Source organism: Kwoniella dendrophila, chromosome 9 (genome assembly GCF_036810415.1).
Source record: "Kwoniella dendrophila CBS 6074 chromosome 9, complete sequence".
NCBI lineage: Eukaryota > Fungi > Basidiomycota > Tremellomycetes > Tremellales > Cryptococcaceae > Kwoniella > Kwoniella dendrophila.
The window spans coordinates 1,016,199-1,042,036 of NC_089484.1; the positions used below are offsets into that span (position 1 = coordinate 1,016,199).

General features: G+C 45.3%; 10 protein-coding genes across 10 annotated transcripts; 4 read left to right on the forward strand and 6 right to left on the reverse strand.

The window, feature by feature from the left end:
* Window positions 1-953: 953 nt before the first annotated feature.
* Window positions 954-1,481, forward strand: L201_006791 (uncharacterized protein; the record flags this gene model as incomplete). Its single annotated transcript, XM_066222509.1, has 2 exons — window positions 954-1,242; window positions 1,378-1,481. The coding sequence occupies 2 exons, from the start codon at window positions 954-956 to the stop codon at window positions 1,479-1,481; spliced, it is 393 nt and encodes a 130-aa protein (XP_066078606.1).
* An 81-nt stretch (window positions 1,482-1,562) lies between these two features.
* Window positions 1,563-2,129, reverse strand: L201_006792 (uncharacterized protein; the record flags this gene model as incomplete). The annotated part of the gene is made up of 2 exons (XM_066222510.1): window positions 1,563-1,848; window positions 1,894-2,129. The coding sequence occupies 2 exons, from the start codon at window positions 2,127-2,129 to the stop codon at window positions 1,563-1,565; spliced, it is 522 nt and encodes a 173-aa protein (XP_066078607.1).
* Window positions 2,130-2,156: 27 nt separating this feature from the next.
* L201_006793 (uncharacterized protein) lies at window positions 2,157-2,544 on the reverse strand (the record flags this gene model as incomplete). Its single annotated transcript, XM_066222511.1, has 2 exons — window positions 2,157-2,342; window positions 2,392-2,544. The coding sequence occupies 2 exons, from the start codon at window positions 2,542-2,544 to the stop codon at window positions 2,157-2,159; spliced, it is 339 nt and encodes a 112-aa protein (XP_066078608.1).
* A 519-nt stretch (window positions 2,545-3,063) lies between these two features.
* Window positions 3,064-5,325, forward strand: L201_006794 (polyadenylate-binding protein, cytoplasmic and nuclear; the record flags this gene model as incomplete). The annotated part of the gene is made up of 7 exons (XM_066222512.1): window positions 3,064-3,272; window positions 3,329-3,551; window positions 3,600-3,685; window positions 3,734-4,218; window positions 4,331-4,350; window positions 4,402-5,063; window positions 5,112-5,325. 7 exons carry the CDS (start codon window positions 3,064-3,066, stop codon window positions 5,323-5,325), a joined length of 1,899 nt encoding a protein of 632 aa, XP_066078609.1.
* A 104-nt stretch (window positions 5,326-5,429) lies between these two features.
* On the reverse strand, window positions 5,430-5,819 carry L201_006795 (uncharacterized protein; the record flags this gene model as incomplete). Its single annotated transcript, XM_066222513.1, has 3 exons — window positions 5,430-5,551; window positions 5,596-5,665; window positions 5,745-5,819. The coding sequence occupies 3 exons, from the start codon at window positions 5,817-5,819 to the stop codon at window positions 5,430-5,432; spliced, it is 267 nt and encodes an 88-aa protein (XP_066078610.1).
* A 178-nt stretch (window positions 5,820-5,997) lies between these two features.
* L201_006796 (uncharacterized protein) lies at window positions 5,998-6,247 on the reverse strand (the record flags this gene model as incomplete). Its single annotated transcript, XM_066222514.1, has 2 exons — window positions 5,998-6,013; window positions 6,063-6,247. 2 exons carry the CDS (start codon window positions 6,245-6,247, stop codon window positions 5,998-6,000), a joined length of 201 nt encoding a protein of 66 aa, XP_066078611.1.
* A 298-nt stretch (window positions 6,248-6,545) lies between these two features.
* Window positions 6,546-8,172, forward strand: L201_006797 (uncharacterized protein; the record flags this gene model as incomplete). Its single annotated transcript, XM_066222515.1, has 5 exons — window positions 6,546-6,934; window positions 6,992-7,073; window positions 7,128-7,225; window positions 7,273-7,920; window positions 7,974-8,172. The coding sequence occupies 5 exons, from the start codon at window positions 6,546-6,548 to the stop codon at window positions 8,170-8,172; spliced, it is 1,416 nt and encodes a 471-aa protein (XP_066078612.1).
* Window positions 8,173-8,245: 73 nt separating this feature from the next.
* L201_006798 (uncharacterized protein) lies at window positions 8,246-10,260 on the reverse strand (the record flags this gene model as incomplete). The annotated part of the gene is made up of 8 exons (XM_066222516.1): window positions 8,246-8,420; window positions 8,470-9,044; window positions 9,091-9,530; window positions 9,577-9,838; window positions 9,893-9,911; window positions 9,964-10,067; window positions 10,133-10,144; window positions 10,189-10,260. 8 exons carry the CDS (start codon window positions 10,258-10,260, stop codon window positions 8,246-8,248), a joined length of 1,659 nt encoding a protein of 552 aa, XP_066078613.1.
* Window positions 10,261-10,570: 310 nt separating this feature from the next.
* Window positions 10,571-11,863, reverse strand: L201_006799 (uncharacterized protein; the record flags this gene model as incomplete). Its single annotated transcript, XM_066222517.1, has 2 exons — window positions 10,571-10,968; window positions 11,023-11,863. 2 exons carry the CDS (start codon window positions 11,861-11,863, stop codon window positions 10,571-10,573), a joined length of 1,239 nt encoding a protein of 412 aa, XP_066078614.1.
* Window positions 11,864-12,488: 625 nt separating this feature from the next.
* L201_006800 (uncharacterized protein) lies at window positions 12,489-23,852 on the forward strand (the record flags this gene model as incomplete). The annotated part of the gene is made up of 27 exons (XM_066222518.1): window positions 12,489-12,527; window positions 12,585-12,701; window positions 12,920-13,693; window positions 13,995-14,105; window positions 14,155-14,215; window positions 14,346-14,431; window positions 14,632-15,661; window positions 15,706-15,894; window positions 15,943-18,463; window positions 18,510-18,689; window positions 18,732-18,819; window positions 18,876-18,950; window positions 19,001-19,102; window positions 19,178-19,232; window positions 19,387-19,518; window positions 19,567-20,235; window positions 20,303-22,411; window positions 22,463-22,523; window positions 22,574-22,621; window positions 22,688-22,702; window positions 22,752-22,847; window positions 22,903-22,957; window positions 23,013-23,194; window positions 23,248-23,297; window positions 23,360-23,414; window positions 23,474-23,654; window positions 23,712-23,852. 27 exons carry the CDS (start codon window positions 12,489-12,491, stop codon window positions 23,850-23,852), a joined length of 9,222 nt encoding a protein of 3,073 aa, XP_066078615.1.
* Between the last annotated feature and the right edge of the window lie 1,986 nt (window positions 23,853-25,838).

Genomic DNA, 25,838 nt, shown 5'->3' on the forward strand with positions numbered 1-25,838 from the left:
ATCTCCATTTACCGCTAACGATTATTCACCATGGCTGGGCTGCCGCTCGAGCTGATCTAAGTGGTCTGGAGAATCTCTAACGATTTGAGGAATTTGAGGACGTTCTTCAAAGAGCAGCGGATTATGTCACTAAAGTCAAATGCTAAATTGTACATGCTAAAACCAGCCAAAGCGCCTTCGTAGCGACCTAGAAGAGGGTCTGAACCGATATGTATAATTCTCTCGTCTGTCCCACTGACCGCTTCTTCCTCTCCAGGAACCATTATGCCATGACATTGGGTTACGTCGGCCACTATGTAATTAGCTGAATTCGTTTCGGCGTAACTTACGGGTAGTATCTGTTTCTGCCGGACAGCACAGAAGCCGTTCCGCGAGCTGTAAAGATACATCAGTATTTGAACCATGAATAGTGATTAAGACTTACGCAATGGCGCTTGAAAACCGCAATTTCTACAGACAACATCCTCGTGTGATTGAAGTGGTAGCACTGGAATCCCACATATATGAGCCGTTCTAGAAGTCTTGATAGCTTGTACAAAACCTGCAAGATTAGCGAAGTCTATTTGCGTTGTACCCACCTATACCGCAATAGTGGCACGGTTCAGGCGGTAGAGCTAGCAGTCGTTGCTACTGAAGTCAGCTTGTGATTATCTTGTCAGACCTACCGAATAGTACACGCCTACTTTTGTTAGCTTTGTTACATCTTTACGACTTACCCATCATAGTATGCCTTGATGTTGACTATTGCAGCAATTGTTACAGTTACAGATTGGTAGATGAAGGGATTAATCAGGAGAATGTATTGTTGAGTCATATATATACCTCCTTCCAAGAGGACTCACCTTTGTTCTGTACGATCAAAGGAAGGATACGGAGAGTACTATATATAAGGGTGTGCGACGTGTGCTGAGTCACTTGATTGTTCCATACATCATATATTTCGATAAACAAAAATGTCGCTTGAAGGTGAGTCAACTCGACGTCGCACGTATGCTGACTTTACAGCTCGTGGTCCTGCAACACTTCCTCATAAGTTTGAATCAGATGCTCTTGTTAACCATTTCAGCAACAAGCCATTACCCGAAGGCGCTTGCGCTTTGATTGATCTTCCTGGTGATGTCTTCCTCGATACTGAAGATGAAGTTAACGTGATCGCTGCCAGTGTTTGGGTGTTATGTGTCAAATATGACAGAATACCTGCTGGAGACAAGCCAACCAACAGAGAAAATCTTCGAAGGGTGAGTAAGACTGACGAGATGGTCGCTGACAGATTTAGTGGATTACCAAATACCGTGAAGATGCCATAAACAGTTTGGCTGGCAAAGTGGAACCGCCTTTCCGTGAGTTCTGAAATGGTAATATTCAGCTGACAAATAGATGCTTGGACCGTCAACCAAATCGAGAAAGACGTTTCGCAAATGGTAGACGAAGTCCTTGCCAGAACTATACCTGTAGATAAAGATGCCAAAGCAAAGAAGTAGAGTATTTGATATTATATGCATGCCCTGTCATCAAACTACGCATCATTAGTAACAATTTTACACAAAGCTGACCGTACTTACTTAAGCAAATCTCCTAGCCCTTTCATAAGCCCTCATCTCTTCATCTAATTCCGCTTGTGTTTTGACTTTAGGTTTAGGTTTAGTAGCTACCGCTTTATCCACATCCATTGCATCTTTACCAGCCTTTCCCTTTGCTCTACCGACTTTGGCGTTACCAGTGGATAATTTCTGAACTCTGCCTTTGGTTTTAGCAGAAGCATGGGAGTTGGGTGAACCTTGCAGTCGAGAGAGGAGTGCGCCTCCAGCACCGGATTTGGCCAGGTTTGCTTTCTGTTTCTCCAAAAGACTGTGGTTATCAGCTGATGTCATGATGGTTTGGACTTACGCTAACTGTTTTTCCTTTGGCTGAGCTGGCTTGCTCAATCGCGCTAACAGTTGAAGTCCTGCGGGTTTTTCGTCACCTTTGGGCGCAGCTGGTCCATTGGGTTTGGCTTTTGGTACTTTAGTTGGTGTCTTTGAAGGTTGAGCGGAACGAGAAGCAGGAGCAGGAGCAGAAGAGGTTGAAGGGATTGAAGGGGTATTATTTGTAATGCTTTGACTTGCAGGGAGGATATGTTGCACCGACATCGTATAGGCTGTTAAGTCAGCAATGACTCACTCAAGGTATAACTCACTCCCATCAATCTGCTGTCCAGAGTAATGAACTCGGATTTTCTCAGCTTCAGCAGCATTGGCTACATAGATGAGAGCAATCCCACAGAATCGACCGTCCGGACCACTAAAGCATTTCACAGAAGTTGTTACAGGAGAAAGACGCGTTGGTTCTTGCAACAGAAGATCCTACAATTTGGTCAGCGCCATACAGCCAGTCATGTAGTCCCTAACATACTCGAAGATCCTTTTCCGATATATCAATAGGCAGACCGGAGAAGAGAACTTGTCTCGCTTGAGATGTGACGGCAGCTGAGGAAGATGGAGCGTTGAAAGGGCGAGAAGGAGTGTTAGAGGTGGATTGGTATGGATTTGAATAGTTGTAAGACATGACGATCAACTTGTCTTTTGAATAAAGAAGGCGGACCAGAAACGACAAGTTATATCTACTTTCTACCAGGAGTAAGAAGTCCAGATGAAGAAGATATGAGAAATGAAATCACTGCTAATGTTAAAGTCAACTTACCAAGACGCGTAAATAAGACAAAAGTGATCTGATCATACATTATCTGCCACAATTCAAATATCCGCCCGGTAATAATAATAATAATCCCTTCCTTTCTTCATAAGCTAGGCTGAATGCAGTCTTATCCCACGTGGTCAGTTGTGAAATGTTTTTGCAAAGTCGTTGGACTGACCTTTCTTTTGTTACTTTTTCATTCTCAATCTTTCACCTCTTATCCTCTTTCTTCACTCTTTTCCGAGAGATTCAGTCTGTAAAGGTAAGTTATCGTCGCTCAGAGCATCGCTGATATCTTTTAGTCCTCAAAAAAACCCTACGTAATTGCCTATTATCAATTTCACGTGGTCGATCCCACTACAAAAATAGAAAAAAAAACACTTATAAAAAATGTCTACCGACGCTACCTCCCCAGCTCCCGCTGCTGCTAAGCCAGCCGCTCCAGCTGCTCAATCAACTCCCAACGCTGAAGCTCCCGCTGCTGCCCCTGCTCAGCAACAACCATCCGCTTCAGCCAGTCTTTACGTTGGTGAGCTTGACTCCAGTGTCACTGAGGCTATGCTCTTCGAAATCTTCAACATGATTGGCCCTGTAGCTTCGTAAGTTTCTCCAGTGACCCCATTAAGTGTATAAAAAGATGGCTGACTTGACGCAGCATCCGAGTCTGTCGAGACGCTGTCACTCGAAGATCTCTTGGTTATGCTTACGTTAACTACCTCAACGCCGCTGACGGTGAAAGGGCCCTTGAGCACCTCAACTATTCCCTCATCAAAAACCGACCTTGTAGAATCATGTGGTCTCAAAGAGATCCTGCTCTAAGAAAGACCGGTCAAGGAAACATCTTCATCAAAAACTTGGACGAAAGTATCGACAACAAAGTAAGTGCAAGTGGTAAAAGGGCAAGGAGTTATCTGACAGATGAGTAGGCTCTTCACGACACTTTCGCCGCTTTCGGTGACATCCTTTCATGTAAAGTTGGTACCGATGAAACCGGTAAAAGTAGAGGATTTGCGTGAGTAAATTGTACTCTATTACGACTGTGCTGATATGTCATATGTAGCTTTGTCCACTACTCCACTGGTGAGGCCGCTGATGCCGCCATCAAAGCTGTCAATGGAATGCTTCTTAACGATAAAAAAGTCTTCGTTGGTCATCACGTTGGAAAGAAGGAAAGACTCTCAAAAGTCGAAGAACAAAGATCCCAATTCACCAATGTCTACGTCAAGAACGTTGATCCTGAAGTTACCGACGCCGAATTTGAAGAGCTCGTCAAACCTTTCGGTGCTACCATTTCAGTCGCTTTAAGTAGAGATGACGCTGGTGTCAACAAAGGTTTCGGTTTTGTCAATTATGAAGATCACGAAGCTGCCAGATCAGCCGTTGATGCTCTTAATGACAAAGACTTCAAAGGAAGAAAACTTTATGCCGGTAGAGCTCAAAGTAAAGTCGAAAGAGAAAGTGAATTGAAAAAGAGTCACGAAGAGAAGAGAATGGAGAACGAAGCCAAATCAGCTGGTGTCAATCTTTACGTTAAGAACCTTGATGGTGAGTTTATATATGCGAGAACAACGCTGACAATCAGACGAATGGGATGATGACCGACTTAGAGCTGAATTCGACTCCTTCGGTACCATCACTTCTTGCAAGGTCATGAAAGACGATAACGAAGTCTCAAGAGTAGGTTTATATGGCTCACGCATAGTTAATAGTTGCTTACATTTGATATAGGGTTTCGGTTTCGTCTGTTTCGCTGCTCCTGAAGAAGCTACCAAGGCCGTTTCTGAGATGAACGGTAAAATGATCGGTACCAAACCCCTTTACGTCGCTCTTGCTCAACGAAAAGATGTCAGAAGACAAGCTCTCGAATCTCAAATTGCTCAACGATCCAACATGCGAATGCAATACGGTCCCGGTGGTTTCGGTGGTATGCAAGGTTACATGGGTCAACCAGTTTACGGTTACCCACCTATGCCAGGATACGGTCAACCCATGCCAGGTATGCCTCCTATGCGAGGTGGTCCAATGATGGGTTACCCCGGTGGACCTCAAAATGCCATGCAATCAAGACCTAGATACGCTCCTGGTGGCCAACCCATGCCTTCTCCTTACGGCGGACAACCAATCCCCGGTGCTCCTTACGGTGTTCCTCCTCAATACCCAGTCAGACCAGGTGGTGCTAGAATTCCTGCTGCTCCATCCGCCAATGGTCCTCGAGCTGGTGCTGGTGGCCCTAGTCCCGTTGGTGCTCCTCAAGGTCTTCCTCGAGGCGCCCCACAAGCTCAACAAGCTCAAGCTTCAGCTCCTAGACTTGATGCTCAAAGTTTGGCCCGAGCTGGTCCTGCAGAACAAAAACAAATGTTGGGTGAAGCCTTGTACCCATTGATCTTCGAGTAAGTGGTATTATAGAAATGCTTCAACTTGTACTGATGTACGTATAGTTCTCAACCCGATCTCGCCGGTAAAATCACTGGTATGTTACTTGAAATGGACAACTCCGAACTTTTACACCTTGTCGAATCACCTGCTGCTCTCCAAGACAAAGTCGATGAGGCTCTCCGAGTTCTCGCCGAATGGGGTAAAGGTGATGCCGAAAAGGCTAACGGAGATGCCGCCGAGGTCAAAGAAGAAGCCAAGGAAGAAAAGGCCGAGTAAATGGACATTTTGCAAACCTTTAGTGATACCTTTACATTCTTTATATATCTCGTAGGGTCGTTGAGGGCATGCAGACTGTGTGTAGGAGAATATTTTGCATAGATCTATAACGGTCGGATTTCACATGTCCATAGCACGGGCCTATCCGTTTCTATCTGAATAATTGGATTTTCTGGTACAAGATGGTTGGATGTTGAAACATTGCCATTAAGGGATGTTTCCCAGTCTAAACCGGAGTTCAGCTATATTCGCTAAGCGAATATGACTTACCTGTATCCCATTTGAGCCCTTTCGTCTTTACTCTTGCGCTGTCCACGCCGACGGGAAGAATACCACATGTCTGGCCCATAGTGGAGTGATCAATTATGATATCGTGCTGGCCCTGTCAAATTAGCTATATTCATTTAACAATTACTCACCTCTCGCAAAAGCCATGCAAATGATTCACCGTCCAAAACATATATCTCTCTGTGTAGCTTGTGCAATAGTGACATTGTATGTACTGTCTGATCTACCCGACCCGATAAGCCTCCTAGTAGTACCAATGAGTGGCTGGAAGGTACTTCGGCTATACATTTCATCAGGTCGGTCGAATATTCGTCATTATCGTGGATCACTTTGACGTTTTGTGACTCGTAATAGCTTCGAACGCTGCTGCGTATCGAATCGAAATCACCTTTCACTACATCTGGAACATATCTTGATTATCAGCGCTATTATAAACTTTATACACTCACTCCTTAGCCTCGTCCAGATCAAACAACCTATTTGCTCCTCCATCTGCACAAAGCCGTATTGAAGCCGCTTTCCATACTTTGTTCAGTAGATCTGGCCGAATAGGTTGATTGACGATGATTAAAGCGTAAGGTTTCGAGGATCCCCCTCGTAATAGCTCCTCACAAGTCCAGGTGATCGGTGTCATTGTACTATATTACGCCGTGGAGAGTGATATAGAGATTTTCCAGATTCGATGATCTACTACCATCATACATTTTGGGTGTCATATTTCGAACATTATATTAACAAATAACAGCTTAGCGGTCATCGCCGTGGTCATCATCATCACCATATGCATGACGAAGCTGACAACCTCCACTTTTGCTGTTCAACGTTAACGCATTGATAAATCTCTCCTTGTCTTTAATCATTCTCTTGTTCTTCACATAGGATGAATTTTGCTCGCAAGATCACCTTGGAAAGTCGGGACAGTCACTAGGCAAATGGGTCAATCCGATCTCCAAAACTTGGTAGCGCATTACCTTGCAGCGAACTACCCTTCGGTTCTATCATCCTTTCTATCGGCTTCGCAAACACCACCTCCGGATTTAAGCCAACCTCCCGTACCTGATCTTAGAACTCTCGTAGAAGACTACGTTTCGGAGCAGATCACTAGAAATCTTCAGGATGTACAGATAGATCACGATATGGAGAAAGCGACTGATGGAAGCTGGAAGGGATGGACTCCTAATGATATCGTCAAGATCTCTTTACCGTCAGAAGTCAAACTGCAGGGCGTGAAACGGAGTATAGAAGGTATCTCAGCCATGAACCTCCTGACGGTTGGAACCACGCAAATCCCCAGGAGGGTCTTCGACACAAGCATAGCGGCGTCAGTAAAGCGATGTCAAAAGACGGGAGTTTTTAGCTGATAACACTTCAACAATAGGTATCGTTCATCCTATACACCTAGCATAATCACAACATCTGTAGATAAATCCCTTAGAATAATAGATTACAGAACAGGCGAGGTGAGTCAGAGATGTCAGAACTCGTGAGACTGGGCTTATAATGGTGATTTTTAGGTAGACAGTATCATTGAACCGCACAAAGCTGCAATTTTAGCGTTTGCAATACACCCTCAAAATCCGAGATATCTCTTGACAGGCTCGATGGATGGAACGTGAGTCGGCAAAGTATAATCCTCTAGACGCTGATGAACTTCTATAGAACCATATTGACTGATCTAATAACCTCACAAACCCTTCAAACTTTCAAGTCGACAAAATTCGTTGTTAGAGCAGCTTTTTCACCAAATGGCAATTTCATGGCGACGTCATCGTATGATCATAACATTGTCATCTATGCTGCAACATCATCCGCAGTTCCCCCACCTCTTGATGAAGACGACATGCCTCTGGATGATACCGACGACATCTTATTAGCTTCAGAACCTGGCTTACGGTATCAAGAGGTTCATAGGATTAAAGTAGAATCAAATCCCGAAGCTATACTATTTCATCCAGATTCAACATGGCTCTTGTACACCCTCAGAAACTCACACTTACTTCACTACATCCGCTTGCCATCTTCTGAACGAAGTGAAGTGAAGGATTGGGGAACAACAACTAAAAGTTTCAATCCTCATCCAATGGATAATCACGTTTCATTCTCCGTTCTCAATATGGCTTTACATCCCTCTGGGAAGATCGTAGCTTGTCAGACGGGTGATCATAGGGGAAATACCGGAGAAAGAATATTGCTATATGGAATCGAGCCGGAAGAGACGGATAGATTAGCGGTGCTCTGGACTGGCAGCGAAGGAGATGATTTCGTTCTACCGAGGATGAGCTGGCTACCAGATGGTTCTGGATTGATGTGAGTCATACTTGTTTATTGGTGACGATCATAATGTTGACTCTACCTCGAAGAACCACCACCCCTAATGGCTATCTGAACCTGATATCAATGAGTGGTGAGAACCGCTCAAGCGTCAAAATTCACGGTGCGGTCAACCTTGGGCAAGCTTCCAGTGAAGTGGTGCGAGATTGTACAGTCGTGACAACTGAGAGAGGCGATTGGGAGGTTGTCAGCGTCGGATATGATAGGCAGGTCAGGATTTCTCGATGATTTGAAATTATGCTACATATTTGTATGCTCTAGAATCTATGTACAACATATTATGCTATACTTATGGTATTATTCACCTATCCTTTCTATCTTCGTCATTTGGTGACCCATCAAGGTCATACCAAGGGATCTCTTCATTATCGAAACCATATTCTGGCCTGAGCTCGGCTGTAAGGGGAGTGAGCCATTCTGGACTCTTAGGCATCTCTAAATCGAAATGAGGTATAGGTAATCCTGTTCCAATCATGCTGGTGGATTGATCAGCTGCTGCAATGCAGATATCATACGAATACTCACCTTATTCCTTCTTCAGACATATCCTCCATCATCCTCATCATGCCCAAGTCATCCCGTACTGGACCCATCACAGGAGATTTATGTGATTTCAGACTTTCTCGTGTCATCTGTCTATTCAATCTACGCTTTGTGATCATATCTCTCCAACCTGTATCTTCCTCTTGATCTTCGGATTGGACGTCAACATGGTCGACATCTTCCGTCAATTCAGCGGCCAATAAGTCTCTTAGCCAAACATCCAAATCTTCATATACAGCTGAAGCCTCCTCGGCCATCCAAGGGAAGATCATGAAATCGTGAACTCCATCCGGGCTGACGAAGAGACGATCGGGTACCATCTGTTTTTGTCGACCTAGCTGGATTCTGTCCCATAAGAGTTGTATGTTGGTGGAAAGCCGTTCTGCTCCGCCGTATACAATATAAGTAGGTGGGAAGTTCTCGAATGATTCTTTGCCGTTTGTTTTGGCGGGAATTAAGAGAGATGCAGGCGAGATGTATTGCGAGGTGTGCATCGTAGGGGCTGGTAAAGCTCGAAGCAGAAGAGCACAAGCGAAAGGACCGAAAGTATCATCGATCTATCAAGCAAGAATCAGCTCAATCCTTCTGTATATATGTATTCACTGTATCTGAATCCTTGTTGTGTCGAATTGCCTCTTCTCCCCAAGCATTGGTAAAACCTAAGTCGGCCCACGGAGACATTAGAACCATTCCTCTGGGTAGTCTGAGTCCAACAGTAGCTCCTTCATCTCGCAACCATCTCGTCAACGCCAACGCTAGATGGCCTCCTGCAGAATCTCCCGCCACTATGATATCCCTTTCTTCCACTCCTTCCGTCTGGACAAGCCAGTGATAGGCTGAAATAGCATCGAGAAGTGGTAATGGCCATGGTGCAGTAGGGGCAAGTCTGTAGTCAACAGACAATATATGATGAATTGGGGAATGGTTCACTAGCGCTTTGGGTATTGATGAAGTAAGATCCGTCTCGGCAGCGGTACCGCACAGATAACCTCCACCGTGGAAATGAAGCATGACAGGATCGCCCATTTGGCGAGGTTTAGAGGCTATAAACTGTTAGTAATGGACTACCAATAGAAGAGCAGCACATACCTTCAGCAGGTTCGGCCTTTTCACCAGTATACCAAAAAGCCTTAACCGCTTCAAATCCATACACCTTGTTACCCGCTTGCGTATCATTCCATTTACCCCATACCCCTTCTTTTTGCCTCTTGAATCGATGGATATATCGAGGGATCCATTGCCCTTGTGATGCATGGAGTAGATCTAATGTATCTTTAGGGTGTCCTCGAAGCGTACTGGGAGGGGCTGCTGGTATAACGACGTTGTGAGAGTATTTTAGCTGTTCGGGATTCTGTTATACGGCAAAATTAGATTGCGCAGAACCCTGTAGATAGCAATCACTCACTATGTCTACCGATAAATCTCTGCCTAAGTAATCAATCTCGCATCTGGCTACCAGTCCGCATAGTCGCCTACTGAATTTCACTCGTAAACATCGCTTTAAAGTCCACTGTTTCCTTGGTCGATTTGATTTCGATAGGTAAAGAATGGACCAAAATGGCAAGAGAATAAGCAGTGTGCTGAGCACGAAGCCGACGAGATACAGCTTTCTGAAGATTGGATGTCGGTATGGAAAGGACCATACAGCATTTGCAAGCTACATATAGGATTCAGCGAAGATCATTTGCAAAGAAAACTTACTAGAAGCGTTTGAATGGCTTCCGATGTCATTTCACCCCATTCACCATTCTTACCCAAACTCTTCTCAACCATATCTGCTTGAATTCCATCCAAGCACCAAATTAAGGAGGTGCTCTTGATCACTCTGATGATTGAAGTCCGCGACTAAAGTGTATGATGATATTGTAAGGTGGACAAAGCAAACAACAATTAATTCTAATGCAACTTTGTCGTTGATTAAGTGGACGCGACATGTGGAGGTCGTGTGATCTATTATTTATGGCGTATTATTTGGGCGTCTCGATGTTACAATAGAATGTAGATCGCATATGCATACAAAGACCGATATAAATACACCAACAGCAAACGTAATGATACTTTACAACATGGGACTGTTGCAGGATCAGCTCATCTCTACGTCTCCATCCACATCCATTGGTATGTCTACACTCTGCGCCTCATTCTGGTACTCATCATCATTGACTTCTTCGAACCTCCCGGAATCGACATATCCCTGACCAGTCTGCCAAGCTTGCACGATAGAGTTTTCCCATTCTCCAGGCGGTATTCCCATAGGCCGATATAGAACAAGGGAATTTTGGTTTTGATTGAGACTTCCGTTCATACCGAACTGCTCCCGCTGTTGCTTCAACAGATGTGTCAGAAGAGAGGGAGATAAGGTGAACCCTTTCATTCCGGGTTGAGACAAGTGCATTTCCTCGGCTGTGTTGAATTCAGGGGATGGAGACCGCGAAGATCCGCGAGAAGATGAGGTATCCGAAAGTGAAGTTATCACAATTCCTGATGGAGTTCATTAGCTATGGAGGAAACGTATATCTTAGCAAAAACACTCACTGTCCTTTTCAGGCTCATGCCATATCGTTCTGGTCTTGCTTCTTCGGACTTCGTAATCTGAATCGATTCCCCGAAGAGCTTCCACACCATTCATATCGATATCAATGGCATCTTCCTTCCTTGCCTTCTTCCCTTGAGGTTCCATATTCACCATACCATCATCTTCATCTCTTCGCCTCCTGTTTCCAAGTGGAGAAGGGACAGTAACATCTTCCACTCCTAAATCTGAATCTTGGCCAAAGACCGTTGATTGGTCGGGTTGAACTATCTCATCGGCCTGCTGAGCGACGCCTGCATATCTTCTATGGCGTTGAAATCGATGAGAAAAGGTTGCATCAGAGTCGTAGTTCTCTTCACTTGAGGTCGGTGAGGTGGATGATGAGGAGGAAGAAGGGCCAGCTCGGTTAGGAATAGACCAATGGTGAGTGTTTGAATGATGGCGCTGATGATGATTTTTGGGAGAAGACCTATCGGGTAGAACCTCAACTTTGACATCGTCGGTATCGACATGATGGCTCAAGCCGATTCCTTCGTCTTCCTCAGATGCATTATCTGTTGAGAGACCAGACGGCTGCTGGCGAGCTGTATCTGTAGAAGGTGAACTGGTTGTTATCGACAAACCTTGAAAGCCATTGGCGAGATTGGGTCTTCGGCGTTTGTCTCGATGAGTTATAGGTGTGAATCCATTGCCGTGAGACTCCAAATGGTCGAAAGAGGGAGCGACCGGAGTGTCATCATCCTGCAAAGTCGGGGAGGCTGCCCTGCGTTTTCCAAGAGGAGTATAGAAGGGGGATGTAGGTATGTCGAAAGATTGTAGGGATGCAGGTGGCTGAGCTGCCATTGTCATTGCAACACTTGAAGGCTATTAGCTGCTCAGCTGGATCTTCAAAGGTCAACTATCATGAGATTATATGTTTCCAAAATGATTTTGACTTCTATAAAGTAAATACCGATTTGTACCTCGATACGAAAGTTAAAAACACACTCTGAATATACAGAATTGCATGAAATATATCTTATGATGGACGTAGTTGTAGCAGGTTCGGGGATTGTCTTGATACAACCGAGAATACTCTAGATCATCGTCTGGAACCCAATAACGAGGCTCTTTACGTAATATAAACCTGCACAGGGGAGCCCCACACCTCAACACGTCAGACAGGCTTCCCACGGTTGACTGTACTCATACTGTAGATATAAAGTCTGGTTCATTACTCGTACCCATTACGTTGAATGTTGAATTTCAACTTTGAAGTCGTTCATCAATCAAGGTATAGTCATACTTCTTTCTTCCTCATACTAATATTTGTCTCATTCTTTGGCAGACTAGCATATTCATCTGAATAATCAAACAATACATATATACCCAGCACCGATATCTAGGCCAAGCTGAAACGCGGAAAACCCTTTTTCAATCAAATTGCTATCCCTCTACCTTTATGTTCAGCTACTACTAAGTCAGCGCAATGAAGGTAAAGAAGTCAACACGGAGGCATACTCAGCCTGTAAGTACAATCTCATTGCTGTCACGCGAATAGTCGGCTCATTTCTTGCCATTATAGCCGTCTGATGTAGTTGCGTTAGCCGATTTGATTGTTAAATCCTCAGACGACGATTTGATCCAGGTACTGCAAAAATTCGATAGTTGGAAATACCCTCGGGGTGATCTACACACATGGGTAGATGTGCTCGATCGATTTGACGATATTCTTGCCGACATCTGTAAAAGCTATGACCTCAATAAAATTCAAACAAATGACTTCACACCCAGGACCAAAACCTTGGTTCTTCATATCCTTAGAGTCCAGCGACTTTTAATGGAAAACTGTACAAGCAGGAAACTCTTTTCTTCATATGACGTGAGTATCTCCAGTGATGAACAAAGCTGATGATTTAGCGTCTTACCGATTTGCTACATACCTCTGATCTGGAAATCCTTCAATCAGCCATATTTGTCATACTTCGACCTGCCCAACAATACGCCAACTCCACCCCTTTCGATGCGGCCAATCGACATTCCATTCTGCATCGACTCCTTACACTCTCGAGAGGATGGGAGCGACTTACCAACGCTGGTTTCGATATGCCATCTCTTGCTTCGTTACCTGAATTGTCTTTACCAGAAGATCTCTGCACGGTTCAGATACAGTTTTATCCCACAAAAATCCAGCCTGTTCCTTCTGAAGCTCCCAACAAAGGCACCTTAATGCAAGAAACACCGGTCCGCCCTCGCCACACAGTTCCTGCCAATCCAGCTACCCCCAGACCCCGTCTACCTACCTCGACAGGTCCATCGACTCTGGACTTCGGCAATGTGACATCTTGGCTCAATCCTACCGATAAACTTGTTGCCTTGTCTGAGGATAATAGTGTCCCTTTCGATGACCAATATACCTCGCTGAATAAGATCCGTCTGGCTCGACTCGGAGACCTCGCCATACGACGACAGCTTCTCACGGTGCGGTTGTTAGCACTTGCCACCTATGTGTACATCTCTACAGACGATGCCGCTCAATCTGGCCTCTTCCTTTATGAGCCGGAGCTGGTACCTCAACTGGCTGAACTGCTCCGAGCATCGCCTCAAGTAGGAGAACAGGTCACGATGGGAGCTTTACACGCGCTTGATGCGTGTGCTCATCATCGAGTAAAGATGGGAGAAGTTATGACAGCCGTAAGCGCAAATGTCAATCACGGCGTGCTTGTCACCTTCTTCAAAAACATGGTGGAACGTTTGGTTAAAGGAGGTGAGTTCGCAATTGAGATCGAACTAAGCTGATGTGAAGAATCTATACCCAACGATCTGTTCGATGCTGCGATTTCCTTTGTCGCATATATCCCCAATTCACCCGTGCATATCAACATGCTCATGGGTGCCGGTATCCTTCGACTTTTGCTAGATATCCTCAGCTGCACAGGACAAAGACGTGAAAGCGTAAGTTTGCTCTTTCATATTTCCATCGCTGACCTACCAGTATATACCTCGAGCTACCGGTCTCATCGATTCTATTATATTTGCGAGCCCTCAAGCCCTCTCGAATTTTAGCAACATCGATGGAGTCAACTTCTTGGTACAACGGGTCAAAGTAAGTGTTATTGTCGCTGTATGTTGTCTCAGCTAATCGCTTCCCATAGGTTGAGATTGAATTGCGAGATAATGCCAATCTTCCTACATCTTCGGATGTGCTGTCAGAAGGTGAGTCATAAAGTTAATTCGTTGCTGACCTTTCAGACACAATTCTTGCATATGCCAATAACCCCTTGAAGAGCGTTTTACGGTCTATCCATCGTCTTATGCAAGCTTCCGGCGGTACAGAAGGCCTTAGAAATCTGGTTGACTCGGATTTACCGAAATGTCTCAAGCAAATCTTTGAACAATCAGCCAAATTTGGGTCAAGGGTTTTTGCAATGGGTAAGTAGCCGAACCAAGGAAACAAAGCTAACGCTTCTAGCGATTAACATCATGTCAACTTTCGTTCACAGCGAGCCAACATCCCTCTCGATTCTGCAAGAACTGCAATTGCCACAAACCCTCTATAACGCTTTAGAGAAAGAGATTCCTCCATCTCCAGAAGTGAGTTAGTACCGAGAAATTCATTGCTGATCTATTAGGTTATTGGTGCTGTTCCATCCGCTGTCGGGGCAATATGCCTGAATCAATCAGGTCTCGACTTCACGATCGCGCACCCTGGTGTAATAATCAACCTTATCAGTATTATCAATGTCCCTACTCACGAAAAAATCTTCACCGATCGGGACAGTGCCAAGAGTCTAGGTGCCGCACTTGATGAACTGTCTCGGCATCAACCCTTACTTCGACCTATCATCATGAAAGCTATGATTGAGCTGTTGCGAAAAGCCACAGAAGCAGGAAAAGCCTTTGAACCCTCGACAGAAGACAGACGTGAATACTTTCTGGATGAAATGAATCACACAGAAGCAGAAGCCAAAACCGATAGACCAGTACCTACCAATCCATGTCTCTCCGCTTTCTCACGAATCTTCAAGGTGCTAAACGGGCTTGTCCGCAACGCTGCTACATCCAAAGATTTTATCAAAGATGGTGGTCTCGATTATGTCCTCGGGTTGGCAGAGCTGCCTTGTTTGCCAATAAGATTTGGATCAACCGATGCAGCCGTGTCCCTGTCAAGTCTACTTCGACATGTCGGCGAGAACGATCAAGCCCATCTCGTTGAACTCATCCGCGTATCGATTCAACAAGCAATGACGGAGTGCGCGGAAGTTTGGCAAGGCGACGATACTGCTCAGCACTGGAATGCCATGAATACTGGGACCATCAGCTCTAAACAACGTCAATCCTTCAAGATTTTACGCAGTCTTGGATTTCGACTCAGTTTCCTCAGTGACATCATATACACACTATCTCTGCCTCATTCACGAAATACTGCAGCCCTTATCACAGCATTAGGTGTCGATGCGAACGGGGAGTTTTTAGCCAACCTCGGTCGGATCCATCGCGTCGCTTTACACCAACACATTCTACTGAAAAGGCAAAAGCTTACACCGTCCGATGACATAGATCCGACCAGATCACAAGGGACCGCCGATGAGATCGCCAAGGACAGTGGTGCAAAATATCTAGCTACAAGGTTACACGCCGTCTTCACCAAGTTTTTCAGAAGTGAGTACTGCCGATTCATGTGCAAGGCTAATTAATTCTGGCAGCTGTCATCAAATTGGTTCATATTAAACGAAATCCAGATGCTGCGCACCTTAAACAAGCAAACACGCTTTCCAATGTTTTATCTGATATAATCATCGGCCACTTCCAGGACAACCTCGGTTCACCTGAAAAATCTACCGGCATTGACACCGCCGTATTGGGAATTAGCTCCTTACTCCTTTTTGACAGCGGTAAGTTCGTTGAACCGTACACTCTTGCTTCTGCTGACAAGGTCACAGGTCGAGGTACCGAAGGGCCGTTGCATACAACTCTTTTCCTGACATTCATGAAGAAAGGCGGTGTTGATCATATCATAAGCACAGCCACAAGAATCGTTGATCGCATTGGCACGCTTTCATCTGTACCAGTAGAGAACCGCGATCAAGAGCAGAAAGACCTTTTACTGGAAGCTACGGCTGGTGTTAAAGTGGTATTGTTTTACCTGAACGCTTTCGCCACAACTAGATCATTGTTGGACAATCCTGAAACCCATGCTCTTCAGCACCGTGCCACCAATCCCATCGTCCCCGTCGACATTTTCGTCAAGTTACGGTTAAAAGTATTTCCTTTGGCTTACAAAGTGTGGAACGCACAATGGCTGATCGAATGCCCTCTCTCCATGGTCAAAACGGCTGTACGATGTTTTTCAACTCTCATAGAAGGTAAATCTGAAGAACCTGCTACAGAAGAAGACACCAACACAAATCTTGCTTTCGGTACCCGTCTCCCCGTCATTTCTCCTGTTGTGCGTGCAGTAGCCGTCACAGCAGACCCATCAAGAGTCGATCAACTGGTTGATATGGGTTTCTCAAGAGGTGCGGCTGAAAGAGCGCTTGTCCGCGCGCGAAACAACATCGCTGCAGCTACCGATATGCTCCTGACCATGCCACATGTCTTCCAAGCAGAACCGGCAGTAGCAACAGCACCGGTCGAACAACCAGCAGCAGCAGACCCAGCAGCAGACCCAGCGGACCGTCCAGCTCCCAACACAGGGGACAGTACATCAGCCGCATCATCGCTCGAAACAGAATCTACCACGATGCAAATTGATACCGATAGCTCAACTGCCGACCGCGAATCATTACAACAACTTCGGGAAGAGTATCGTAAAGATCTATCAACACGCGCATTGGCCTTGCTAGATCATGCAGAAGATCTCGTTTTTGACGTTTTGCCATGTTTACCAAGCGGTGAAGAAGGGGTGCTCTTCCTCATCAATCGATTGGCTGAAGTCTCCAATTCTTATGATTCAAGTTTGGAAAACGCCGTTTCTGCTCGACTTCGACTTATTGCTGTCTACCTTCGAGCAGCCGATGGTATGATGCTCAGTGAAGAGAACGTAATCACTGCAACTCAGGTGCTATCAGATCTACCCCTTGAATATCAAGCCGCTCGACCTAAATGGTTACCAGCATTTCTTCTTTTTGCCGAGACAATAGCCGCTTGCGCCTTCACTGTCAACAAAGTAAAAATTGGCGATGACACGCAACTCGACATCTCTGTTCCTTCTTCGGCATTCGCTTCGGTTGCACCAAAATTAGCCAAAGCCTGTTTACAACTTGTTTCAACGGAAGATGTCAACCACAACGAACTCGTTTCTTCCCTTCGAGTTCTTGCTTTGATTTCCAGGGAGAAATCCTTCATGGAGTTCAAAGAGGACGATCTGATGAACTTACTCAAGCCGTTCAAACAGCCTGCAGAGAAATTAGTAGGATGTCACCCCCTTCTTCTGCTCATTCTCCGACATGTTATTGAGGATAGCCCAACTTTGGCCGACATCATGCGAAAAGAAATTCGACACTGGTTAACGCCAACGCGGAACAAAGTTGTCGATATACAACACTTTCTCAAGCAGGTCCGGCAAGTGGCTCTACGACAACCCACCTGCTTTGTCAAAATCGTAACAGAAGAATGCGCGTTAGTGAACCCAACCCCACCCTCGTCGGTTTACCACATTCGGGCTAAAGATGAACCACCAGAACCAATCCCTACCTCTGCCAAACAGCATGATCCATTCCAAGAGACTCCAACAGAGGACCGCAATCCATTCATGGATTACCTTATATCAGAGCTAGGTCAAGCTGTACGTACTTCGCTTGACGAAGAAAGCGATGGGACGTCAGAAGCAGTCAAACACGCTCATTCATACGCTGGTCTACTCATGTCGATCCTAACGGAGCTACTCGGATCATATACCTCTCTCAAGAGATCATTCTTAGCATCTGTCCGGGAACAAGGCTTTGGTTCCAGTAGAAGCAAAGGTGGAATTGCCAGTCTTATCACCGATTTAGTATGTTGCGTGGTGCTTCAACCAGATGTAACCGGTATTCCCCCGTTCGAACGGGGCTCACTACCTGCTCGTCGCTTGTCGATATCATCTTGGTCTATTTCTATGGTATTAGCGCTCTGTTCTGACATCACTCCATCCGCAACTGTCAAAGATGTTCCAGAAGATATGGTCAATATCCGCAAAACTGCATTAGATGCAATATCAAAGGTCCTTCGGGAGTCTGTCACTGGCAGCAATCTGGCTGTTCGATATGGTCGTTTATGGGCAATCGGTGAATTGGTTTACCGTTTACTTGCCTCCCGCCCCATCGGGTCAGCACGTCAGATAAACGATGCTACCCTGCATATAGCCAAGACCATGTTAGAAAAGAACTTTGTCGGTCTCCTTACAAATGCTCTCGGAGAAATTGATTTGAACTACCCAGATGTGCGAAATGTGCTAGTCTCTCTACTTCGCACTCTTGACCATTTGTAAGTCTCAACCCTTGTTTGCTGATCGCTCACTCTTTCTCTTTAGATCCAAAACATCGGTCAAATGGGGTAAAGTGAACAAGGAACGGCAAAACGTGTCTGAAGATGCACCGGGTTTGAACGAGTCTGATACCTCAGAATCTGGATCCGATTCCGATTCCGATATTGATATGATGGATGAAGACGAGTCGGCGCCAGATCTATATCGAAATTCTGCGTTAGGAATGTAAGTCAATATCATCAATAGTAGACGCTGACCTTAGTGTAGGCTTGGTGGAGAACTTGGTGAGGATGACGAGGACGAAGACGATGATGGTGACGATGAAGAGGATATGGATATGGGTGATGATATAACCGTAAGCACTTCATGTATGATGTATACCAGATGGAAGATATGCTGACAAAACACCAGGACGACGATGGTGATACCGATCTTGAAACATCCGATGATGAAACGATGGGATCTGATCTGGATGCAGATAATTGGGTGAGTCGTATCTGCCTTCGCTACAGGCATCTAGCTGATGGATCTCCCAGACCGACGACATAGGAGAAGAAGACGGATCGGAAGGTGAAGAAGAGATGGAGCGCGAAGTCATTCTTGGCACAAACGAGGACGAAGGAGCAGAGATTTGGGAAGTAAGTTTCCCCCGCAAGAGTACGCGCTGACAGCTGCAGGATATGCCTGATGACGAAGAATCGCTGATGACCGAGGACAACGAGATGATGGGAGACGAAGATGAAGATGATATACATGACGAAGTGGAAGGTGAGTGAATAGTTCTCGAGCATCCTGCTAACGATCCCTAGGATTTTTCGAGGACGACGAAGATCAGGCTGAATTGGAAATGGACGAAGAAGAGTGAGTCTTGTCCCGATGAAACATACGCTGACCATTAGATTCGACGAGATCGACATGATAGAACCCTTTCCATCAGCAGCCCATGCAAACAGCATGCATCGACAATCCCCTGATATTACTGGACCTTGGGCTTGGGATCATTCCAATTTCGCAAACGCTTCTCAAGCGCGCCGTCACCGTTCGATACTGGCTGGTAAGCATTGTGCACTTTACCCACTATTCAATGCTAATATTGTCGCAGAAGACCCCACTGTTAGCCTCTTTGGCCGCCCATCCTCTCAACCAACCAGTCAAGTCGCTCAACATCCGTTGATCGCTGATCCAGCTGCTCAGACTCCTGCTATGCGTGGTTTATCCAGGTCCCTTGGCAGTAATTATAACGATTTGATCTCGGCTATCGAAGAGATGGGCGGGAATGAAGCTGTTCAAATGCTCGAAAGTCTTATCACTAGCCGTCAGTTAGCTGGAAATGAAGCTATCAGAATTGACTTTGCACAAGATCACAATGGTACTATTGGTCTTTCGGTTGGAGGCCGAAACTTCGCTCTCCATCCTCCGCACGGTGGTCGTCAGCAGTCGTCTTCCAATTCAGACGTTCTCGCAGAGTTTATTCCAGTACCTACAATGCAACGATGGCAAGAAGGAATGCAATTAGCAACCTCTGCTCGTAACGAGCTTACCAGTCGACTTGTAGTCCATGTTATCAATCATCTTATGCCTGAAGCTAGACGTTCTGCCGAAGAAGAAGAACTCAGAAATAAAAAGGAGGAAGAAGAAGCTGCCAAAGCCGAAGCGGAGGGGCAAAAGAAAGAGCTGGAATCAGCCACTGGCGTCGCTCTACCAGAGTCTCGTCAACCTTCACCAGAAATCGGAGATGCAGCAGTGCAAGAGGATGCGGATGTCGCAATGGGTAAGTCCTCCCATCCGTATACATGGGCTAACATTCATAGATGAGAACGTCGATCCTGCCCTCACAGAAGGGCCTGCATCCGGTTCTCTTGCCAGGACATTAATCTCGATTCATGGACGCGACGTCGATATCACTGATACCGGAATTGATCTCGAGTTCTTACAAGCTTTACCCGATGATATGCGAGCGGATGTAGTAGAACAGCATATGCGTGAACAGAACCGGCACCAACGTCCACCTGCAGCCACCACCGATGCCCCTGAAACCGCTTCACAAATCAACTCCGAATTTTTAGATGCACTGCCACCTGAAATTCGGGCCGAGGTCATCATGCAAGAGGCAATGGAAAACGCACGACGTAATCAACCAGCTCCTTCTATGCCTGCTGCAAATCGTGCAGCAGGGTTCCTTGCAGGTCTCACCAATGAACTTCGTGATGTGATGATGCTAAATCAACCAGCAGATCTGAGTGCTCTCGCCAATGATGGACCCTCGCAAGAACCAGCAACAAGATCCCCGGCTAAGAAGCAACATCGAGAAGCTATCCAACTGCTAGAGAAACCCGGTATTGCTTCTCTCGTTCGTCTTCTATTCTTCCCTGAAACCCTTAAGAAAGGATACTTATTCCGGGTCCTTGTCAACCTATGCGAGAACGTCACAACTCGCTCGGATCTTCTCAATCTACTTCTATCAGTAGTGCAAGATGGTTCCGGGGATCTCCCAGCAGTCGATAGAAGCTTTCAACAGATGTCTCTTCGAGGAATGGTAACACCTAAAGCCACTCCTAAAGGTAAATCAGTCGATTCACCCGCCGCTGCCATTGTACCAACTGGTCTATTCAGTCATTTACAGACAGAGCATGTTCCAACCTTCATTGCTCAGCGCTGTTTCGAAGCGCTAGCTTACATTGTCAATTCAAACTCTGCCGCTGTCAGCTACTTCTTGACAGAGCACGAACAGCCTGTAGGACTCCGAAAACATCCACTGAAGAAGAGTAAAGGAAAAGAAAAGGTTTTACCACAAACGAAATTCCCAATCGTCGTTCTTTTGGGTCTTCTTGACCGCCCTCTTCTGGCAAAAACTCCTGGTATGATGGAAATTGTATCGTCCCTCCTGGTCACTATCACCAAACCCCTGGCAGAGAAACGGAGTGAAGACAAATCTAACGACGCTGCCAATGATGCCTCTAAAACTCCTCCTCAGCCTGTCATTCCAGCTCCTGTGCTTCGCTTGATCGTCAACTGTCTGACCGCAGGAGAATGCACCAGCCGAACCTTTAGCTCTACCTTGGTTGCTATGCAGAATTTGGCCTGTCTTCCTGATGCCAAAGACGTGATCCTGCAGGAATTACGAACTCGTTGCAAGGAATTAGGTGGAGTGGTACAACAACAACTTGCCGAACTTGCTTCCGCTCTTCAAGACCCTGCTGCTGAGATAGGATCCTTAACTCTCGCCAACTTCTCTCCACCAACATCCACTCAAGCTCAATTACTTCGGCTATTAAAGACTATCGACTACCTTCACCTCAATAAAGTCGATTCCGATCCTCCTTCTCAACAGATGACCGACGAGGAACGGGCAGTCAGCGCGGTCTTCGAGTCTTTCGAGTTTGAAACCCTATGGCAACAGCTTGGCGAATGTCTCAGCTTCGTAGAGGCTAGAGGCGGTACAGATCAGATCGCTACTGTCCTGCTTCCTCTCGTTGAAGCTCTAATGGTTGTCTCAAAATACCGAAGCCGATCTTCGCGAGAAGTCCGATCTCCTTCGGTCCCTCCATCGAACTCCGACTTGGCGGATCTTTTCGTGACATTCACAACGACCCACCGAAAAGTCTTGAACACCATTGTCCGCAATAATCCTTCGCTTTTGAGTGGCTCGTTCTCCCTTTTGATCCGAAATCCAAGAGTATTGGAATTCGACAACAAACGTAACTGGTTCTTCCAGAAGCTCAAACGAAAGAGGGATTCTCACATTCCAACTTCTGTTATACCTCTCAACATCCGTCGACAGTATGTGTTCGAAGACTCATTCCATGCGATGCAAAGACGGACTGGAGATGAAATCAAATATGGCAAGCTCAGCGTTAAGTTCTATAACGAGGATGGTGTAGATGCGGGAGGTGTCACAAGAGAGTGGTATAGTGTTCTCGCTCAACAAATCTTTGACCCTAATTTTGGTACGTCTGATGTTTTCGCTCATACAAGTAAAGCTGACCTTGCTTGATCAGCTCTTTTCGAACCGTGTGCAGCAGACCAACAAACCTATCAGCCAAACAAGGCATCATCAGTGTAAGTCGGTCAAGTGGACGCGAGGTAGCAGAACGCTTACCCATTCGCAGTAACGGTGATCATCTGGCTTACTTCAAATTTGTGGGAAGAGTTATCGGGTAAGCATTTTCCCCAAGTATCATGGCAATCTCAAATGGCTAATCAAATAATTTTACATATTACAGTAAAGCTGTCTATGAGTTAGTATCATAGGTAGACATGTTTGATAGTAGCTGACGATAACTGTAGTGGTCGATTGCTTGACGCCTACTTCAACCGAGCTTTCTATAAGCAAATTCTTGGCAGAACGGTGGATATGAGGGACTTGGAAAGTATCGATCCCGAGTAAGTTAATTTCAGCTACAAGATGCCACACCTACTTGGTCTGACTTTGTAATAGGTATCACAAATCCCTTCAATGGATGCTGGACAATGATATCACTGGTGTAATTGATGTGAGTTATATTCACCTTGATTTGCTTAGCGAATTCGACTGACCTGAGATTGTAGCAAGAGTTTACCATAGAAGACGATCAATTTGGCGAGAAGAAATCCGTCGAGCTCAAGTCTGGCGGCGCATCCTTACCTGTGACTGAGGAGAATAAGGAAGAATATGTACGACTTGTAGTGTCTTATCGACTAGATAATTCGATCAAAGATCAGATCAAGGCGTTCCTTGAAGGATTTTATGAGTACGTTAAGAATTCATTGCCCTCATTGCAGGAAACTGACCAATCCCAAACAGTATCATTCCTCGACAAATCATTCAGATCTTTGAGCCCGATCAACTGGAATGTGAGTAATCTGGGATAGACTGCCCAACTCAAAGTTGTATCTGATTTTCGCTTCGGTCGTAGTGCTTATCTCCGGTATTACCACTGTGGACGTTGATGAACTGAAAAACGCTACTCAGTGAGTACCTTCCCCTCAATCATCGAGTCAGACAAAGCAATTGACCTTCATACGTAAAGGTTGAGCGGTTGGAAAGCCACAGATCCCGAAATATCCTGGTTCTGGAGAGCTTTGCGAAGTTTCTCTCAGGAAGAGCGTTCTCGTTTCCTAATGTTCGTGACATCTTCCTCTCGAGTACCTCTTGGAGGCTTCACTCAGTTACAAGGTAGTTCAGGAACCCAACCTTTCCAAATGCAAAAGGTACGTTCGATCTCGTTCAATCGCTAACGAACGACACTTACGCTCTGGTCTTCGCAGCTGTACGCGAAAGAAGGCAGTCTCCCTCAAGCTAGTACTTGCTTCAATCTTCTTTTGCTTCCAACATACGCGTCGTATGAACAACTACGAGAAAGACTACAATTTGCGATCGTCGAAACAGGAGGCTTTGGAAAAGCGTAAGAACCTGTATCACGTGTCCGTACGATAGACTACATGATGTCGCTTGCGTAAACAATCAACTCCAATATTCCCTTTGTACAATAATCGCTCTATACATATATAGGCATATAGGTCTAATATACCCGAACAGTTACATGTTTCAGGACACGAATGCATTCAATCTCAAGTGCTTCTTGCTGCTATCGCACTTGCTGATCTCGTTGTCGTAGTCACTTGATTGATCATGCTGACAATGCTTTAAGACGTCATTACCCTCTGTCTGTTCTACGATTATCTGTCAATTTTCAACCAGTATGGCGCCATAGCCAGCCAGTTCACGTATAAAGCATATACAGTGATGATTTTACACTTCACTAATATTCATACCAAAAGCTGAAAGTTCACCTGTACATACTTACAACCACGACTTTTTGTGCATTACCGGATACAGAAGTATACCTTGTCTTCCATGCGCTTATCAGGACACAGACGGAGAGTTTGTCTATATCCATCGGAGAGGGAAACAATCTAACTATGACGTCCCTTGGCAAGTAGGTTACTTGCCACTGTTTTCAGGATTTATGTTTCTTATCGCCCTCACGTCTTTCTCTCCGTGTGATACCTTTGTCTCCTGTCAATTCGCATATGCACTATACATATGTCGACATGCCATACAGCTAACTCAGGGCAATAACAAGCGTAAGTAATATATCTAAGGGGCTCAATTTTCTATGTTTCCTTGTTGTCCTTTAGCCCCTGGGATACTGCTTTTTACCTTTCCGCATTCTCTGATCATAGGAGTAAGACTCTTTTTTGGGTCTGTGGACCTTCTACTGCCTGGTTCAGTGAAAAGACAACAAATGATTGACCATCTCCACGTCTGCCTACCGGTCTCTGCAAGAACTTTTGCCTCGTCCTCTAAATCTGTTATGAACCGACTCCCAACACCCGAATGTACTAGAAACATATATGGTGATACTTGCTGGAAATACTCAGAAAAATACTAAGAAGATACTAAAAGGGATACAAAGAAGATACTAGAAGGATTTTGAGAGCCTTCTAAGAATCCAGCATCTTTGACCAGTGGCGAATTGAGTGATACGAAAGGCCCCAACTTTTGTAAGCAATACTTTTGAGCAGTTCCACAAGTCCGACAAGTTATACTCAAGCTTGTAGACTATCACTTTCTATCTGTCTCAATTGATGAGACACCACCAGGAGAGATTGTAATAGACTCTTTGGATACGAGAAGTCGATAAGAGAATGTGTTGGGAGTATATACACGTGTGAACTTATCAAATGTATTTGTAGAAGATCTCGACAATGGATTAAACATGATCTGAGGATCATGCCTAAGAAGTATATCAGGAGTCTCGAAGAAGTGTCTATGAATCCTCAGGTGTCACAACAGGCCACTCGGAAGCACGATCTTAGGTGGCAAATCTGACCTCCTGGGGAAAAAAACTTCTATGAGGACCAAAATCCACTTTCTTCCCATGAACCAAAAACATCGACAGTCTATATATATACAAGTGACATTGTCTTTGTACTCTAATAATCAATGTTTGATGACATTAGCAATTTGCTTGAGATGTCAGTAACCGCAATTCATCAGCTTTACCAAGTTTCTAGTGATACATAGCTACCTCCAAGCGGACATCAATCATTGCTGCCTCAGAATCATGACTTCCTTAATTTCACTAAGTTATCACTTTGGGGACTTTCCATCTATGTTCTCAGCTGTTTTCGTCTTGACTACCCACCGTATCATGAATAGTCTGTCCTCTCTAGATCCCTTCTTTTTATCCCGATATTGATCACAGATAATAAGGGTAAAGTTACGTAATTCGGCGGTTGATACATCAAAGGTAGAGTCTAGGACCCCCCAATTGACACTGACAGCTTGGTATCTATTCCCATCCTTCATCTCCGTGCTATGTGTGTCCACCGAGTGAAGGGCCAGTACCTACCCTTTGGCTGTAGATTTGACAACGATACGGTCCATTT